The sequence below is a fragment of the Oenanthe melanoleuca genome, chromosome 12, assembly GCF_029582105.1.
Source record: "Oenanthe melanoleuca isolate GR-GAL-2019-014 chromosome 12, OMel1.0, whole genome shotgun sequence".
In the NCBI taxonomy this organism is placed as follows: Eukaryota; Metazoa; Chordata; class Aves; order Passeriformes; family Muscicapidae; genus Oenanthe; species Oenanthe melanoleuca.
In genome coordinates, this window is record NC_079346.1 from 13,804,458 (window position 1) to 13,821,554 (window position 17,097).

The following is a 17,097-nucleotide window of genomic DNA, read 5'->3' on the forward strand; positions in this document are numbered from 1 at the left end:
CATTCTGCAGAAAAAGGACAGTTACAAAAGGGTAAAACTATTATTTCTGCTGCATATTCTAGAGTACTAGCTGCTACCTTCTGGTTTCTAGAAGAGCTCCTTAGCTATCAGGTGGGCATTTTATATGAGAGTGCTACATTAAGAATTAGGAGAGTGAAAACAATCAGTCTGAGCACTGATCACTAGGAATACAGTAGCAGCCAATGCCAGGGTGCTCCTGTACACTTGACTCTAGTAGTCCTTCACTGTACAAATGGATTCTATTTACATACATTAAGATATAAGACCTGCATGGTCAGATCCTTGGTTTAATCCTGTTCATCTAGAAGAAAAAAATAAAAAGAAGAGAGAAAAAAGGTGCATTTGTTACCCAGAAAGCAATGTCTTTACCTGTCAGTGAGGGGTGTGATAACCAGACGGCCAGTGTTGCCCAGGTACTCATAGCCATAGATAAACTCAGCATTGACTGCTCTGATGTACAGGTCTCCCCTTGTCCAGTAGTATCTAATGGTGAGTGAACATGACATCAGAATGATAAACACTGCCTGGCAGACAACACAGTGGCTCACGAGATTACAGCCTGCAGGTTTGGAGTCCTGTACGTCAAGGGATTTCCCTCTCAAGAGCAGAAAGGATAAAGTAACAGAACAGGGTGGACAGGAGTTCTCATAGGGCCTGGGATCAAGCATTGCACCCCTTGGGCAGGAGCATGACCTATCACAGTGAAACATCATGGTATGAGTGAGTCTAGAGGATGCCATCTAGATCTGTCTCATACTCCTGTTTCCATTTGTCATGGACACAGCTGATGGGTAAGAAGAATAGAGACTGGCCAGGGAGGCAAGGCAAGGTTCAACAGGTGTGCTCTCTAACCTGAGCTGGGAGATCCACTCAAAGTCATTCATGCTCGTTACATTCTCCTCAATCAGCTTTGCTGCAACATCCTTGGCATGGACCTCGATCACAATAAGAGCTGACAGCACTGCTCGCTGCATCTTGGACAGTCTCCCACGGACCAGAGCCACCAAATCTGCCAGCTGGAGAGTGAAAGGAAAGTACCCTGAAGCAATCCACTCTGTCCCAACACAATGCAATCAAACTCAGGGCATGATAGGTCTCAGATTACATGCTGTGCTCAGACAACTTCTGCCTCTTGTCAGAAGAACAAATGACTACTCAGAAAGCAAATACTACTCAGGGCTGAGTTTTACCTACACCATTACCATGTTCAGGTGAAAAGAAAGAGTTAGAACCACCATGAAGTCCAGAGCTAATAACTCTCAAGTATTAGGTGTGATTAGATGCACAGAATTGACATGAAGGATGCAGTTTCCTTCACTGTCCTTCACTGTCAACTGAACTGCAGTCCAGTTCTTCACCTTTGGCTTCTTGGGGAGCCCTGGAGAAGTTATCTTTCACCTTGTTTTAGAGTGTTCAGGTGGTGATCATATTATCAATCCTGTATATTATTTGAGGTTTATTATGACAAATACCCTAATAATTAAGAAGACAACCTGTTTTATCAGCTGTTTTGTACAGTGCTATGCAAAACTGTGTCTCTGTTTCCCCAACAGTATTGTCCTGGCTATATTTATAACTTGTCTGAGGTCTGATGATTGAAAAGTCTCCATCTGGCAAAATCTCACTCTTACATTCAATTTCATACCTGAGCACTCAGCTGTGGGTAAAGTCTGCTGGACAAATCTCCAGCTTCCAGAGCTTCAGACACTTCCTTTGTCCAGAAAATCTGGCAGCCAGCAATGACCACTTGGCCAGGCCATTCCAAGACCCATGTGGTACGTGGAGTCTTAAAATAGAAAAAAATAGGTGTGAGAAGGGGGAAAAAGGGTGGTAAGACATATTTATTTATTTATTTCTATGTCCTTTTGCTCTGAGATGCATGATTAAGAAATAAGCACTGAATTCTTGTTTAAGAGGCTTTGTTTTTCTTTCCCCTCCACTTGCTGTGAAGAAATTGTCTTCAGGCACCGGGTACAGCAGGTACTTTCTCTCCACTATATCACTTGCAGTAACCAGTTAGAAGTAGCTAGCAGCAGGTGAAGAGCAGGAATCTGTGAGACCCCAAAGAATGTTTTCCCTCTTTTATTGGCCTACTCTAACTTTCCTACTTTCAAATTTTCAGTCTGAATAAGAAAAAGTAACAGAAATATTTGAGGCTTCCTTATTTTTCAGTCTTTTTCCCTACCTAGATTAGAAATTTCAATTTTACACTGGCATAGCTTTTATCCAGAAACCAGAGCCAAGATGCATCCCCTATGCACTGACTGAAATCAACAGTTCATGTGCCTTGATTAGTTTTACCAGCCCCTAGCACATTGTGTGAGACATGAGAGCTGAAGCAAAAGATCCTTACAAAGAGGAATTAGTCTGGAGAGAAGAACAGATATGGATTCACACAGGGTTGCTCTATGCTGTAGGAAAGCTGTGAGGGAGTGTGCAGGGCTTATATTCTCACAGAATACATCCCAAGTTCATCAGTCTCACCTCTGGTGGCAAGTTTGGAACCAACACATCAGAGACCTGCCAGTCTGTGATAAAACTCTTACCTCTGGATAAACAGCAGTTGATTTTTCTATGTTGTCCCGAACACTGGCCTTCATGGATTTCTCCACTTCCAGCAGCCAGTCCTCCACATTCTCACTGGGAGTGATGGAAGAAAACAGCTTCACTTCTTCTCCTTCACCAGAGTACATGTGTGTGATCTTTAGGTCTTCCTGGAATTTCAGCTAATGGAAGAAGCACAACAGAAGATATGAGTGGATGGTTTCTTTTCTATCCCTGCCTTCCTGCCCCTGGGGGACAGCCAGCCAGCGTTTGCTCATTATAAACCTGGTGCCAAACTTGGTTGCCAGTAGTGATAATAAAGTGTGTGACAGATGTGCAAAATGACCTCTCCAAATAATGGAAAATGATTGTATGAAAACAAGAGATTCACATTGCTGGTGTGACTTGAGTGAAGCAAATCAAATTAAAGGTAGGATGAACATTTCTCATCACCTATCTAGGATTCAGACCCTTGACTCCTGCTCAATTCTGTAGATTCAAATCATTTCCCTTGATGTCACAGTGCCTGGTTTTAAGAGTAAAATTTTAACAGCTTCTCTGGTGCCCCAGCATATCACTGAAAGTCCCCTTATTTATTCCAATGGCTTTGCACCAGGTTTCCAGTTCAATTTCCTTTCTATTTTTCCAAACTAATGACTAGGAGATTGGTTTTACTGTCTGAGTATTGTGGTGGTTCGAGCTGTGACTAGCTATGGAGTCTGAAGTCTATTAGGAATAACAAAGAGGAAAAATAGCCAGGTTAACTTCAGCTCCTAAGTAGGCATGAAGGCAGAAACTTAATTCAGCTCAGGCTTGTTCAGTCCTTGTCCCTTCTGGGGCTGTCAGCAGGAATGGGATTCCATCCTAACAAGGTGCCTGTGAGTAGAAAGCTAGGTCAGAGCTATTTCTCCTGGCCTTCATGGTGAGATAGACACACATCTCCGGAGCAAGTGTCCTCTTCTCCTAGGATATCTAAGTGAATTTCTCTAAGTCACCCTTTGAAAATGCCTATTTCCCCCCTCATTGTCTGAAGGACAACTAAAGGTACCCAGTTCATGGGCAAATGCCTGGCTTTTGAATGTCTAAAGTGACCTCAGGACAGGCAGCACCTTCCAATGCCTATGTACAGTTTAGGTTCCCAGAAGATACATTTCCATACAGCAGAATGTGAACATTCATCCAGACCTCAGAATGCCTCCAAGTTCCCACAACACAGTTTTCCAAAGGTGGGCCAAGCCACTTGTGTGCTTGCTTTGCCTACCCGTGCAATGTTCTCAAAGCACTTGTGGAGGTGAGGTTGTACAGCAGTGGGGTCTTTTGTCTGGGACAGTATTTCCAGCAGCTCATCATCTGAAAGGAAGTAGAACCTAAAACACAGAGAAGGGATGAAGAGAGGCTCTGTTTACTGCAGCAGCAAGGGCTAAGTCCTGGCATGATGGGGAACAAGCCTTTTGCTAAAGATAGTGTTTCTGACTGCTCACTGATCTCTTTGTATTTGTGCAGATGAGTAGCCACCATCCAGCCATCTCCCTTTCTGTAGACAGACTCCTCCCTCTGCAGAAGCCAGTTATTTCCAAAGAGGGTTTGAATGAGTATCAAAGAATAGAAGGCTTCCTTCAGGAATAAGAGACAGTTATTTGGAGGTTTCAATTTTACCCCACCCTTTCTACATAAATCCTGAGGCACAGATATGCAACAATGCTGCCAGACTGCCCTTAACTCACCACATTTGTGTGTGCCTGTTTTCTCCCCATGAGATGGCAGCATTGAAAGGCACAGCTTTACTTATGTTTGCAGGACATTAATAAATCCTAAGCTTAGGTGGTTTTTACTCTTTCTTGACAGAATGAACTGCAGTGAGCATTTCCTTGCATATTTTCTGAAACAGGGAGTGTGATCTAGCCCAGTGAAATTTGGGGTTACCTGGGAAAAGCGGCTCTCTTTGTCTCCAGATAGTCACTCAGCCCCTTCTGCACAAGTTCAAGTAGTTTGTTACAATTTTGCAGCTTCTCCAGCAGCTCTGGATCAGGGCACAAAGAAATCACCTACAACAGAATGTGTAACAGAGGAAGCATTAGTATTCTGAGCATGTGGGAGATAAGGCAAGGGAGATAATTGGGTTGCCCAGTGATAGGATTTAAATGACTCATTCGAAGGAGTTCTCAGGGATCTGGAGAGGTGTAAGCTTTGTGGGTAAGGAGGCTAAACAGCCCTTATGGAGACAAGCATTTCTGGCTTCCCATAAATACCAACATTTGTAATATGGAATACAAATGGAAAAGGAGTCCTGGGAAGTGGAGACTGGAGAACAGAAGAGAGCAGAGCACTGCCACCAGGACACAAAAATAGGCAAAAACAATGGTTCTAAAAAACTTAGAGAATCAGTCCTGAGGAGGAATTGAAGGAGTTACCTTATGGACTATGTGATATATATATATATACCATATTGTAATTCATGTTTTGTATAAAATAAGTCTGCAAAATAAACGAGCCACAGGAAAAGGCAGTGATTGCCTCAGAACTAGGTAAATTAACATATCTACAGATCGGACTGCTACCGATAAGCACCTATCTCCTGGGGAAGCCTGGAAACTCACAGGAGAACAGCATTTCCCGAAAAACCCATCACCAGGACTGCATTCCCGACTCTGGTCCCCGTAAAGATGAAATCAACCACCTAAAAGCAATACACAACGGACACAAAATCTCGTCAAGGAGCAGGAAGGACTTTGTCTTGTGTGGACACCAGAGCTGAATTTGAAAGAAACAAAGGACTGTCCCGCTCCAGGCTATGAAAAACAGTATAAAAAAGAGGCCAACCAAGACAGCGACGTGAACACCAGGGGAACCCAGTGCGATAGAGGCTGGGTAACATCGTGTGTTCACCCAATTCCGATCCCGGGCTCGGTATTGTTTTTTCCGGTTGTGGCTTTCCAGGACCGTATTTTCAGTCGCGAAAATAAAATTTGCCAATTTAACCTTTTAATTCGGTTTGATTCGGTTATTACCTACAATAGACTACAACCACTGCACGTTACAAGTCATAGGAGGCAGGGAGTTTGTGTGTTGAGAAGGAGGAATCTGGTGGGGTGGAGACTCTGGTGGAAGGCACTGCAGGGAATGGCCCTGTCCATTCAGGCACCAGAAAAAAAAAGCCAAGTTCCAAGAGAAGAAATCCAGCACAACTCCCTCAGCAAGGCTACAGAGTTAATACAGTGCTGCTCGTGTCCACACCATTATGAAAACAACTCAAAGACACAGCCCCTGTGTCAGCACAGCTCCAACCAAGGTGTTTGAGATATCTGCACTGGCTTTCACTAAGGCACGTACCTCAGGGTTTGCATTAGCATTCTTCATGACACGCCTCCAATCCTTATCCACGATGTTGTAGCGCTGGCTTTCCACTGGGAGCTGTCTTTTGATGTCCTCTGAGCTGAAGATTGGCTCCAGGTAGAGCCAAGAGCGCTGACAGTTCAGCCACTCCTCTAGGACATCCTAGTGGGAAGCAAAAAAAGCTATCAGGACACTATGCCATCAACCTGTTCAACAAAACCATTCACTGTGTACCAGAACATGTTTAAAAAAATAAGAAAGGAAAAAAAAAAAAAAAAAAAAAAAAAAAAAAAAAAAAAAAAAAAAAAAGAAAGAGGTGATGCTGCACTTACAGCTTCCATACTTCTAAAATCTACCTACAGGTTCAGAAGCTGGAATTTCCTTTCCAAATAATTAACATCTTCCTAGCACTCCCCTTTCCAAAAGTTTTGGAACTTTTCTCCTGCAGCACTGCTATTTTGCTGCCTGTCCTGCTGGGTGCTCCTGGTTTGATGACCAAGTGCTGGCACAGTCTGTCAGATCCTGCTTGAACAGCAGTTTCCCATGTGCTTTCCTACACTGAGATGTGGATGATTAGCATGGATTTCACAGGGTCTGTAAGAATCTGTGAGGTCCACTTTGTACAGTATGATTATAGAAACCAGTAACACTATTGACAGCAATAGGTGAATTCTGGCCCTGCCAAAACATGTTGCAATCGGCAGCAAAAGAGCTGCATTACTTTCCTAGAGTCAGAGGGCTTTCACAGGCCCTATTCTTCCCTAAAGACTGATACTCTCTTGATAATTGCCCTTCCAGTTCCCAGCAGCAACTGCACAGTGTCCACGTTCAGGCACAGCAGCACAGCCAGCCTGCCTTCACTACACGTGTGTGGGTAAAAAACAGTACCTGTGTCATCTTCAGCTTAGTTTCCCACAAGTTCATCCTCTCCTCAAAAGGTTTCTTAAAGGGTGAGAAAGACATGCTCTGAACCAGGACAATATGATCATCTAGGAGCTGAGAAATGTCATCGGTGCTTTTCAGAATATAGGTCTTTGTGTTTTTGTAAAGCATCACGACAAATGAAACAGATTTCCATTCACTCTCTATCTTGTTGAGTGCCTGAAACAGAGGGACAAGCAATTTAATTTTCAGATACAACCTGTGCAAATAGTTATCCCAGCTTCCATAACTCTCTTAATGCCACTCTTTAGAAAAGGACAGATTTTCACTCTTGGATTCCACTGTAAACTGCAGCTATGTATTCTATGCATGACACAGTCAGCAACAACACATTTCCCCTGCACTGCCCACAGGTTCAACACCAGTGCTGAAATGAACGCCCTGAGGGGAAAAAAATGGCAATTTTATCTCCAGGCCTGTTGATGCTCTAGATGCACAGAGGCTGCCAGCAAGGGGCTTATTAATGACTATGATTAATGACAGCTTTGACAAAAGGGAACTATCCATTGGGAACTTGCCTGAGATTTCAGAGACAAGAGCTGCCAAAAGGTCAACACCATCTTAGATCACATCTGAACCAATGAACTGAAGCTGAAAGACCATCTAATCTATGAATCTCCAGAGCTAGAAAGGTTTCCCTGCATGTTTACTGGTTTAAAGGATTTGCCATCTCTGTTTACAGTCACACTAATCCCCTGACATAACATTTGAATGGCAGAGTGCAGACAAGCATTTTATTTTAACTTAACCAGTCACTAATCCCACAGTGAGGAGTGAGACCCAAGCATAAGGCATAACCATAAGGCAGTGGTATTAATGCCACAGCTGAAATTCTGCACCAAACAGATAAGTTCTTCTACTGTGTGAACCCAGTTGTGCAGCCATTGCTCCCTTCTGTAAGGACAGCAACCTTTTAACTTGTGCTGCAGAATGTGTCTAATGCTCTGGGACAACAGGAACATCACCCAAGGCAATGACTGCCTGTCCAACAGAAACCATTTGAGAAGCAAGCAAGGACACAGCAAGTCCTCTCTTCTCACATTTTCGATGGCGTATTCCTTGCTGGCTGTCTCAGCTACTTTGAGAACACTCTCCATGTGGTCCTGCAGGTTCAGTTCCAAGCAGCGACCAAATGTCATGCTGGGTTCCAGCTCGACATCGGCCTTAACCAGGTTTGACAGCGCGTCCCAGTGCCGAGGCCTCATCCCAGGGTTGCGCAGCCCTTGAATTAAGGGCACGTACTGCTTGAAATCATCCATCTTCTCTCGAAACTCCAGGGCGACACTCTGGCAGTCTTTCAGGGAGAAAAACAGAACTACATGAGCAACAGCAGTGTGTGAGGAAGTTGCCTTAAGGAACCTCTAGAAGCTGTCTAAAGCCTGATGTGTATGTAGTCACACAGTATGGGGTAGGTAAGCAGCAGGAGAGAGCACTGCAAAATGCAGGTTGAAGTCAGGAGGATATGAAGGCTCTCTCTACATGGCCACTAGGTCAGGATTTAAGCCCACTCCCAAGAAGCAGATCTGCCTATTAAAAAAAGCCTGTTACAGGCAAGCCCATGCTAAGCTTAGCATGTGTGTGTGCCTTAGGCTAGAGCTCACCAGAAGAAAAGAAACAGACAAATTTAACTTCTTGATATGGACTGAAGCATGACCATCTGCCAGTAGATATTTTGGAAGTTCCAGCCATCATTTATGGATACTCACTTCTTAACAAAGCTGCAACTATTAAGTTATCTCACACCACAGCTCAGGTAATCCTCAATAGAAGATGGACGCTAAGGAGCTACAAGCAGGCTGGGTCCCCAGCCTGGAAATGGAAAGTGTGCAGAACAGACCTTGCCAGCCTATAGCCATGCTAGAGAAAAATTTACTTCTGCTTCATAGGAAGGACAAAGTGAGGGAAAGGGCTTTTCTCTCTGGGGGCATCCTAGAAAGTCTCTGCACTGTTCACACCCTGCGTTTTTTCTGGCTTGTGCTACTGTGAGTAAAACAATGGGTAGGTAAAGAACATGGGGCTTGCTTCCTTTCCAAAATCTGGCTACAGCATGTGCCTCCTTTTATTGCACCCTGCACGGTTACTGTGCAATCACAGCGAAGATGTAACCTCCTCCCGCTCCCTGCTGGGGATATGCAAAGGCAAGTCAGACTCAAGGACAAAACAAATGTATTACCAGGTACCAGAGAATATTGCAATGAACATGAGCAGGTATTCTTAGTATTTCTGTTTATCATAATGATTCATAGTTACTCATGCATCCACTCATCACCTCCTCCATTGGGGCTGATTCATGGCATTGTTTAAGAGCAAGTTCAAGTTAAAAAGGATGAATCAAAAATCACCCACAGCAAAATATATTTCAATCTAAGCCATCTGGCAGGAGATTTTAGAATTAGCTCTAAGGAATGACCAACACATCTCTGAGAATCAGGGAATTGTAACTTAAGCTACAACTGAAGTCTCAGTTTCAGCTTTATTAGGAAAAATGGTCAAAAGATCTTCGTGTGAATTGCAAGGGCTGAGCGCAATCATCTAAACTTCATACACATTCAGGCAAAAAGGAAAATTGTTATTCTACTGCAGAGATAATTTCCAGATTTTGCAATTTCACTTTATTCATAACAAAATCAAGACCTCTTCTGGCTTTCCATTAAATGCATTGGCCAATAAAGAAAATAAGACTGGCCAAGAAAACAGCACCTGCAATTCAAGTTCCCTTGCTGCCTGACTTGCACGAGTGCTTAAACCCACATGTCTAGCCAGTGGGATATATAGTAACTCTCTGTGACTAGCCTGTATTATTGCACTATATATATATTTTTTTTTTTTTCTAGTAAATACTAACTGCAACATCAAAGAGTGGCTGGTACTTCAAGCATCTAACTAGTATCTAGATGTGAATCATCACAGTTTCAGAAAAAGGAGCAGAAAATAACTTTGCCAGCATTTTCCCATCTGTCTCTAATACACATGTGACATCCTGACAATGCCTGTTTAGACCACACATCAAAATGCTGATATGCACCAACTTCCCTCTCCCAGACTGTGCATCTACCTGGTGAATCCTTGAACTGCTTCACACATCTCTGCATGGTCTTAACAGAGTCATTCACATTCTTTTCTAGCTCCTCTGACTCAATTTTAAGGAGAGAATCGTTCATCCAGCTCTCATGCCACTTTATCCAGTCTGACACTGTAGTCCAGAGATCATAGTATGGCTGGAAGTCCTTAATCATCTTGGGCACCCCACTGTACTTTAGAAAGAGATTAAAAACAACATAAGCAACAAGTGTATTTACCTCCAAACGGCAGCTAACATGTCAAAAGGCAAAAAAACCCAACTCTTCTTTTAATTTGAAGCCAGCAATGAGAAAACACGTATTCCAAGAGGGTGTATCAGATCACCTTCTATGTGACAATATATGTATATGTATATGCCAACAATATGTATTTCAAAGGAGAGCAACCAGCAGAGCTGAGCTTGACACATTCAGGCCAACACACATCCAGTGGAGCTGTGCCTGCCCCAGGTGTGTGGCATGGAAAGCACTCTTTCCACTTGCCTCTACAAGGCTCTCCTGCAGAATGAGGAGATTTTCATGGTCAGGCCACACACCATCAGTGAAAGCACACACCACACATCATATCAAAACTTGGCTCCTTACAGGGAAGAAATAACCACAGACTGAAGGGTAGGAAAGGATCATCATGTGAACTCCACTTCTGGTCTGCAGCCAGACTTGGCTGGATCTGGATGACAATGACTCATTGGCAGCTGAGCAGCTACAAGAAAAATGAGTATTTGCAGCTACATTAACTGTTGCCTTAGGAGAACACCACGCTCCAAGCCCAGCCAGCTGCCAGCACCCACTATGCAACCACCATTTTCACACCTATAGACCTGCAGCAACAGCCTTAGAGAGATGGATGCATCCTAACTGCTGCTTTAAGACCTTCCCCAGCCAATTTCTCCTCATGAACACCTCTCAGATCTCAATGTGGTCATTCAAAGTCTCTCACAAAAGTGGAAATATCAGACCCTGAGCAGCCTTCCACGTTTGCCTGGGATCAGCTCTTCTGTAGGCAAGCAGAGCGATGAAGCAGTGTAGTCAATCTACAGGACTGAGGAGCAGTTCCCCAGATAAACCAAACAGCATGAAGGATTCCTTCCTGAGGAACTAGGTCTCATTATTTGCTGTACCTACCACCTATAAATACCAACAGAGATCAGAGTCCTGTTAACACTTACATCGGTAACTCTGATGCCAAAGAGTCTTTCCCTGTTGTTGTAGAGAACTGCCATTTCCTGAAGCTCTTTCAGCTGCTTCCGGACATCCCTTGCATCTTCAGCCAGCTCATGGGCTTGATTAATGTCTGACTGGACAGAAAATCCACCTACAGTCAGCTGGAAGAGAAAAGGCAGGCATAACTTGGGACTCTGAAGCTGAGGGCTGCTTCTAGAGATATCAGCTTCCTGTATGCTCTTTGTTACAGCTAAAGGCAAGATTTTTATGCTCATGGTTTTACCTCCCCCAAACCAATTTAACTTCTATTTAGACCATGATGAAAGTAGTGAGGAGAAGTAATAACCATTGGTCAGGTAGAGGAAACTGCAAATGTGATGACCAGCTACTTGTCTTCTATGTAACAACAGTTAGTCTCCAAGGAATAGGAACAATAAGTCTGTGCCCAAATTTGATGCTAAATTTATACTGATATTTGCTACAGAACCAGTAAAGTGCAAATGATAGCTCCACTGACTACTCAGTTTGTTTCCAAGAATTGTTTAACGACACATATCTAGAGCTTCTCTAATAAATTCTGTGTTTTGTTTCAGTGGCTTGGGTTTGTTTGGTTTGATTTGGTATTTGTGTGGGTTTGTATTTATTTGTGTGAGTTTTTTGATCCAGTGTTGGGGTATTATCATTTTGGGAACCTGTTTGCAAGAAAATCTAGGTCAGTGATTCCACCTCTCTAAAATGGCTTTTTTTCCCCTTGAATTTAAGAGTTTCTGAGGAAAAAATAAAATTCAGACTGTTTTAGCAGGCACTAGAGGTATCTCAGCTCCCAAACTCTGCAATTATTTCAGGGTCTTTTCCCACAAGATGAGTTCCATGGCTGAATTTTCCCCCTGGATGGAAGCGCAGGAGATGCTCTGCAGGGAACTGAGTATACAAGAAAGAAAAAGGAGGTGCTCATGTTGCCTGAGCATCAAGAATCAGAAGACTGTATAAACACCTTCTCAATGAAAAATGAGTATTTCTGCAGAGTCTTGTCTTTCACAAAAAAGGAAACTCTTAATCAAAAGCCAACAAAAAACCAAGGAAGGGGTGTTAATATTTGGCCTACCTACATACTCACTTCAAAACTCATCTGAGTAAAATCTCATCTGAAAGTTTCCCACCTGGCTGACCAAAAGAGCTTCAAGACCCCCTTCTATGGACAGGTCATTTTCAGGGGCTTAATACCTGCATTTCCTCCACTTTTTCTTGAAATGCCTTCTGATCCGAAATCTGCGTTTTGCGAAATCTTTCTTCATCGTCTATGTGCTGGAGCCGAATGGCCTCTGAGTCCATAGACATTTTTGCTGGCCAGTAACTGGCAGTCCACCTGCACTCACATGATACAAGGAAACAAATGGGGAAAAAAGAGGAGAAAGTGACAAGCTTTTTGAGCATATGTTTGAAATGCTGAAAATAACAGAATGAGAAAGCCAAATCCCACCCAACAAGGAGGCTTAACAACAACAGAAACACATGTGGTTTCAACAAAACATTTTTTTCCAGCTTGTCTTGTTGATATGCAGTCCTTGTGACTAGGCTATTCAGCTGGTGAGAGCTGGGGAGAAGTGGAAGGCCTTTTTAAAAGAAACAAATCCACTACACTGCTGAAAAGCTAGGAGACAGCAAAATAACAGTTGGCATCCAGAGGGAATGTCTGCCTTTGAATGTATTTGCAAGGAACTAAAAAAAATGGGGTCAGAGTCTCAGCTTATGGCTTTTCAGGGCTACCAAAAAAGCCAGTCTCCTGTTAAGCAGGGCAGTGAGGGGCCAGCATAACCCAGATACAGGGAAGCTCTGGATTCTGCAGAGCGCCCTGGGGAGAGCGTTGTAGATCCAGGAAAGGCTGCACAAATTGGCTGCTCATGCCAAGGCAGCTCAATTCTTGCTCAGCCACAGCCCACTCACTACTGCCTCCATTTGGACCCTCAGCCTGTGTGCAATGCCAGGCACAAGGTATGCACACTATACTCCCTGGAGGTCACACCCTCCCAGACCTGAAGATCCAGCCATTTCCTACCAGTCCTGCCTGTGGCAGGTCTGGGCAGTGAGAATACAGCCACGCCTGTTCCAAGCTGGCCTGGGGCTGAGCTGCTTTCCTGCAGCTTCTCTGAGATTTTTGCACCTTGCACCCCATGCTTCTAGTTTCAGGAGCGCTCTGCAGAGACTCACTCAGGTTGCAGACATAGTGGACCAAGTACATGTCATAAGAGAAGTGCTTCCCAGGCTGAGCAAGCTTTAGAAGCCTTGTAGCTGTGTTTGTGAGCTGACTCTTCTATTGGGGCATAGTCAGACCACAACTGGAATTATAAAACTAAGAAGAGGATGCTTGGAGAAGAACTGCAGTAATAAATAAGGGTTCAAATTCCTTCCTAGTCTTAAGAAAACCCTGGGAGTGTTCCTATCTTGGAAATGTTCATTTAGTTTCAGGCACAGACTAAACTGTGTACTTTGAGACCTTGCAAGTATCTCAAAAAACCCCAAAACAAACAAACAAACAAAAAACCTAGAGAAAAGGGCTTTACTATGTTAAACAGGTTAATAGCTACCAGTTTGCCTTGCCCCAGGCCAGAAGGCAGCATGAACTCACACTTCTTGTCTACAAACTTCATTTCAAGAATTCAGTGCTCATATAGCCTGAGAGACACTTAAAAGTTCTGCAGCAGCCCTTGATAGACACATGGCCCCTGAAGCACTGAGAATGGTAATTGCTGCAGAGTCCTGCTTTGACAGTGGGAGAAATGCCTTGTGCTCACTTGTCAGTGAAATCTTCTTCAGTAAGATTGTAAAGGCAGTCGTCCATGACCTTGTAATCTTCCATGACTTCCGCAATCAGTTGCTGCACAGAGTGAGAGAAAGAGAAAAAAAGTAGACACCTTTAGACCATGCTGATTCCAAGTCTCTGGTGTACACCTCATTTTCATGAGGTGCCTTTGAAGAGTGTTAGTCACACAAGCTTAATGTGATGTGTGCTGCTTCTGTGCTGTGTGAACAGTGGGAATGGATTTACAACCCCTTGTTCTGTGAATGATCATGCCATCATCACCCTCTGTTCTATGGGAACGAAAAGAAGTGTGACCTAGTGGATAAAGCATTGGACAGAAATTGAGTGTTTTAGGTTATCCTCCAGGTTCCCTCATTGGCCTGGACAAGTCAGCTTACAGCTTGATGCCTTTGTTCCCCATTTGTTCAGCTGGGAAAAGACTTACACTTCAAATAACTTTGAAATAACTCAGTGCTAAAATGTCCCGTTATAAAAAATATATTAACAGCAATTTGAGCACTGACTAACAGAAAGATTTTCTTGAAAACAGCATTCATTTTTAGAAGATTCAGTATACAAATGCAGAATGGATCATGAAGGCAGCAAAATGCATACTAAGTATTTTAGGCAAGACTTTTAACTGCTATTTTGTTTTGCAAAGAGATTTAAATTTATGATATGTGTATTTAAAAATACAAATCTCAGGAATTACAAAAATACAAAGCCAGGACTCTCATGGCATTGCACGCAAAGACATGCAAGTAAAAAACCTGGAGCTCTGCTTCTGAGACACCACACATTACATTGCCAAATTTCCTCCTCATTTCCCTTGATGTCCCTGTCCAAAGGAGAGCCTGCCCTACCTCCTGCACTGCCAGCTGCTCGGGCACTCCCTTCAGCCAGTCCCGCAGCTCAACCAGCTCCTCGATGTTGTTCGGTCTCTCATGCATTTTGGTGCTGATGGCTTCATATGCTGCACAAATCTGCAGCAGGACACAGCAAAGACCATCAAAAAGTCACCAATTGCTAACAGACAAACTGGGAAACTTGCCCCAATCCACCCACTTCCCATTCTGAAGGTGGTCTAAGTGATGAGTACACAGCCTTGTTCTGTTTTTTTCTTTTCCCATCCATCTCATTTGAGCTCAAACGGAATGAGACTGACAAAAAAAGAGGAAGAGGAACTGCAGGTATCTAGTGGAAATGATGACAATAACAGATTTAGACAACCAGCTGGCAGAGGCAATTGCCTATATTCCAGTTATCCTCAGAGGAAGCAGAAGGACTTTCCAGTTGTCTACTAGACAGATCTTTTCAATCCACCAACACACTTTTGTATGATGGCAAGATCTTCAGAATTTCATCTCACAAGCTACAGTAATTTATTAAATCTATTTAATACTCCATTTGGTTGAGTTTGCATATGTCCCCTATAATTTTAATTTTAAATAATCAGCCCAGTGTGATCTTTAAAATATCCTCACTAATGTGCCATTCATTTCACAAAAACACAGCAATTTCAAAAGCAGAAGAACAAGACAAGACAGAGACAGATAATTCATTGAATCAGGTAACTTACTTTCTGCACCTGTGAATGGAGGGTTTTAGCCAGCAGGTCCAACACAGCAGTGGCCACTGCTTTATATTTATCAGACAGATTATGCCTAATATGTTCTATCCTGACTTGAAAGGGGCCAATGATAATAGAACTAGGTAGAAGGTGGTCCAGGGTCTCCTTTTCAGACAAGTATGTATTTACTATGTTCATCACCTCCTGAGTAGGTGGAAAATGCTCTTCATAGTTTCTGTAAATTAAAACACCAACAAAAAATGGCAGTGCAAACCTTAAGAATATTTGAGCATTCATGCTGTTTGTGTCTACTCAAAGGATCAAGATAAGAAATTAATAAGGCATACATTTACACAATAGGTGCAGTGTGGAATAAGAGCACAAAATATTTTAGATGCAGAAAAGGAGTTGAAAAAAGAGATTAAAGAGGAAATATGGCAAGAAGCGAGGGAGAGAAAATAAAAGCACTGGTGTAAAAAAGGCAAGATCAGGAGGCACTTCAGGGGAGGGTAGGCACTTCAGTGCATTCCAGGGAGAGACAGGAATTTGTCAGATGGGATTTGTAAATTGATTAAACTGGAATAAGAATAAAGGGCTTCATTCCCACTGTTTGGAGAAAACATAAGACCTAAACAAAAGTCCATAAAAGTAACAGAGGCTAAAGGACAGAATAGGTGCAAAGAGTTTTGGCAATGAAAACAGTGAGGTTGAAACAAAAGAAAACACTACTTTCTACAGAATGCTATCAGCCTGAGCAGACACTATATGAAGGAGGTCAGAGTCAAGTATGCTAACTGGATTCTCAAACAGAATGATTCATTTTTAGGGCCATTAATATCTCCAATTACACTGACAAGCATGACAAGAATGTGACTGCTGTCAGAGACAGGAAGAAATTCCCAGTGCCACCACCAATGTCCTCTACAAGCATGGACTGTTGCCCACGACTGAAGGCACCCTCTGACAGGGGCCTGGTCTTCAATCTGAGGCATGTGGTCTCAGAACAGCCCCACATTCCCACACCAGCACATCCACACAACAGCTTCCACAAAGGCTTGTCATTGGGGGTCACAGGGGTTTTGTCAGAAGCCACTTACTTTATGAAGTACTTGGTGTCATTGTTATTTATCTCTAAGAATTTCTCGTATCTTTTGCTGTAGGCTTGGAGAGGGATCTGAGCCTTTCGAATGGCAGAGCGCAGAGTCTCACGTAGCTCTTTCACTTCTGGCTCTTCCAAACCCACTGATTCCAGCATGGAACTGCCTGTGATATCTATATTCTCCAACACATACTGGAAGAGGAAGGAGAGAGGTTTTTCAGGACAAACAGAGCTAACTGTGCCTCCTCAGGAGAGGGGCAAGGCAATCCCTGGTGGCTCCTTAGGAAAATCCTGCAGTAGACAATTCTACATTGTCAGGAATTGTTTTATCAGTTTTATGTGCCCTCCTCCCCAAAGAATGAGGATCTAGGGAGACACAGCTTTCACTGTAGCAGACAGAAGGATGCATATGCAGAAGAGACTTGGTCAAACAGAACTGTAAAGTGTGCTATTTCCTTTATGTGTCTGCTTTCACCAGCCACCATGCACTCAGGGCAACCAGAGTGTCCATGTGTCCACAGAACCTGCAGCACCAAAGCAGAAA

At 43.3% G+C, this 17,097-nt stretch overlaps 1 protein-coding gene across 1 annotated transcript in view; it reads right to left on the minus strand.

Annotated features, from left to right (window-relative positions):
- The window catches only part of DNAH1 (dynein axonemal heavy chain 1), a 67,681-nt gene that overhangs the window by 38,475 nt on the left and 12,109 nt on the right, over window positions 1-17,097 (minus strand). The window contains exons 12-27 of the mRNA XM_056501511.1: window positions 16,552-16,745; window positions 15,464-15,689; window positions 14,748-14,867; window positions 13,877-13,959; window positions 12,309-12,450; window positions 11,090-11,245; window positions 9,896-10,094; window positions 7,881-8,134; window positions 6,787-6,999; window positions 5,896-6,060; window positions 4,489-4,610; window positions 3,827-3,932; window positions 2,568-2,747; window positions 1,667-1,807; window positions 874-1,037; window positions 391-504 (exon numbers count right to left, since the gene is read on the minus strand). Coding sequence (XP_056357486.1) covers window positions 391-504; window positions 874-1,037; window positions 1,667-1,807; window positions 2,568-2,747; window positions 3,827-3,932; window positions 4,489-4,610; window positions 5,896-6,060; window positions 6,787-6,999; window positions 7,881-8,134; window positions 9,896-10,094; window positions 11,090-11,245; window positions 12,309-12,450; window positions 13,877-13,959; window positions 14,748-14,867; window positions 15,464-15,689; window positions 16,552-16,745 — 2,579 coding nt within the window. The remainder of the gene's footprint in view (window positions 1-390; window positions 505-873; window positions 1,038-1,666; window positions 1,808-2,567; window positions 2,748-3,826; window positions 3,933-4,488; window positions 4,611-5,895; window positions 6,061-6,786; window positions 7,000-7,880; window positions 8,135-9,895; window positions 10,095-11,089; window positions 11,246-12,308; window positions 12,451-13,876; window positions 13,960-14,747; window positions 14,868-15,463; window positions 15,690-16,551; window positions 16,746-17,097) is intronic.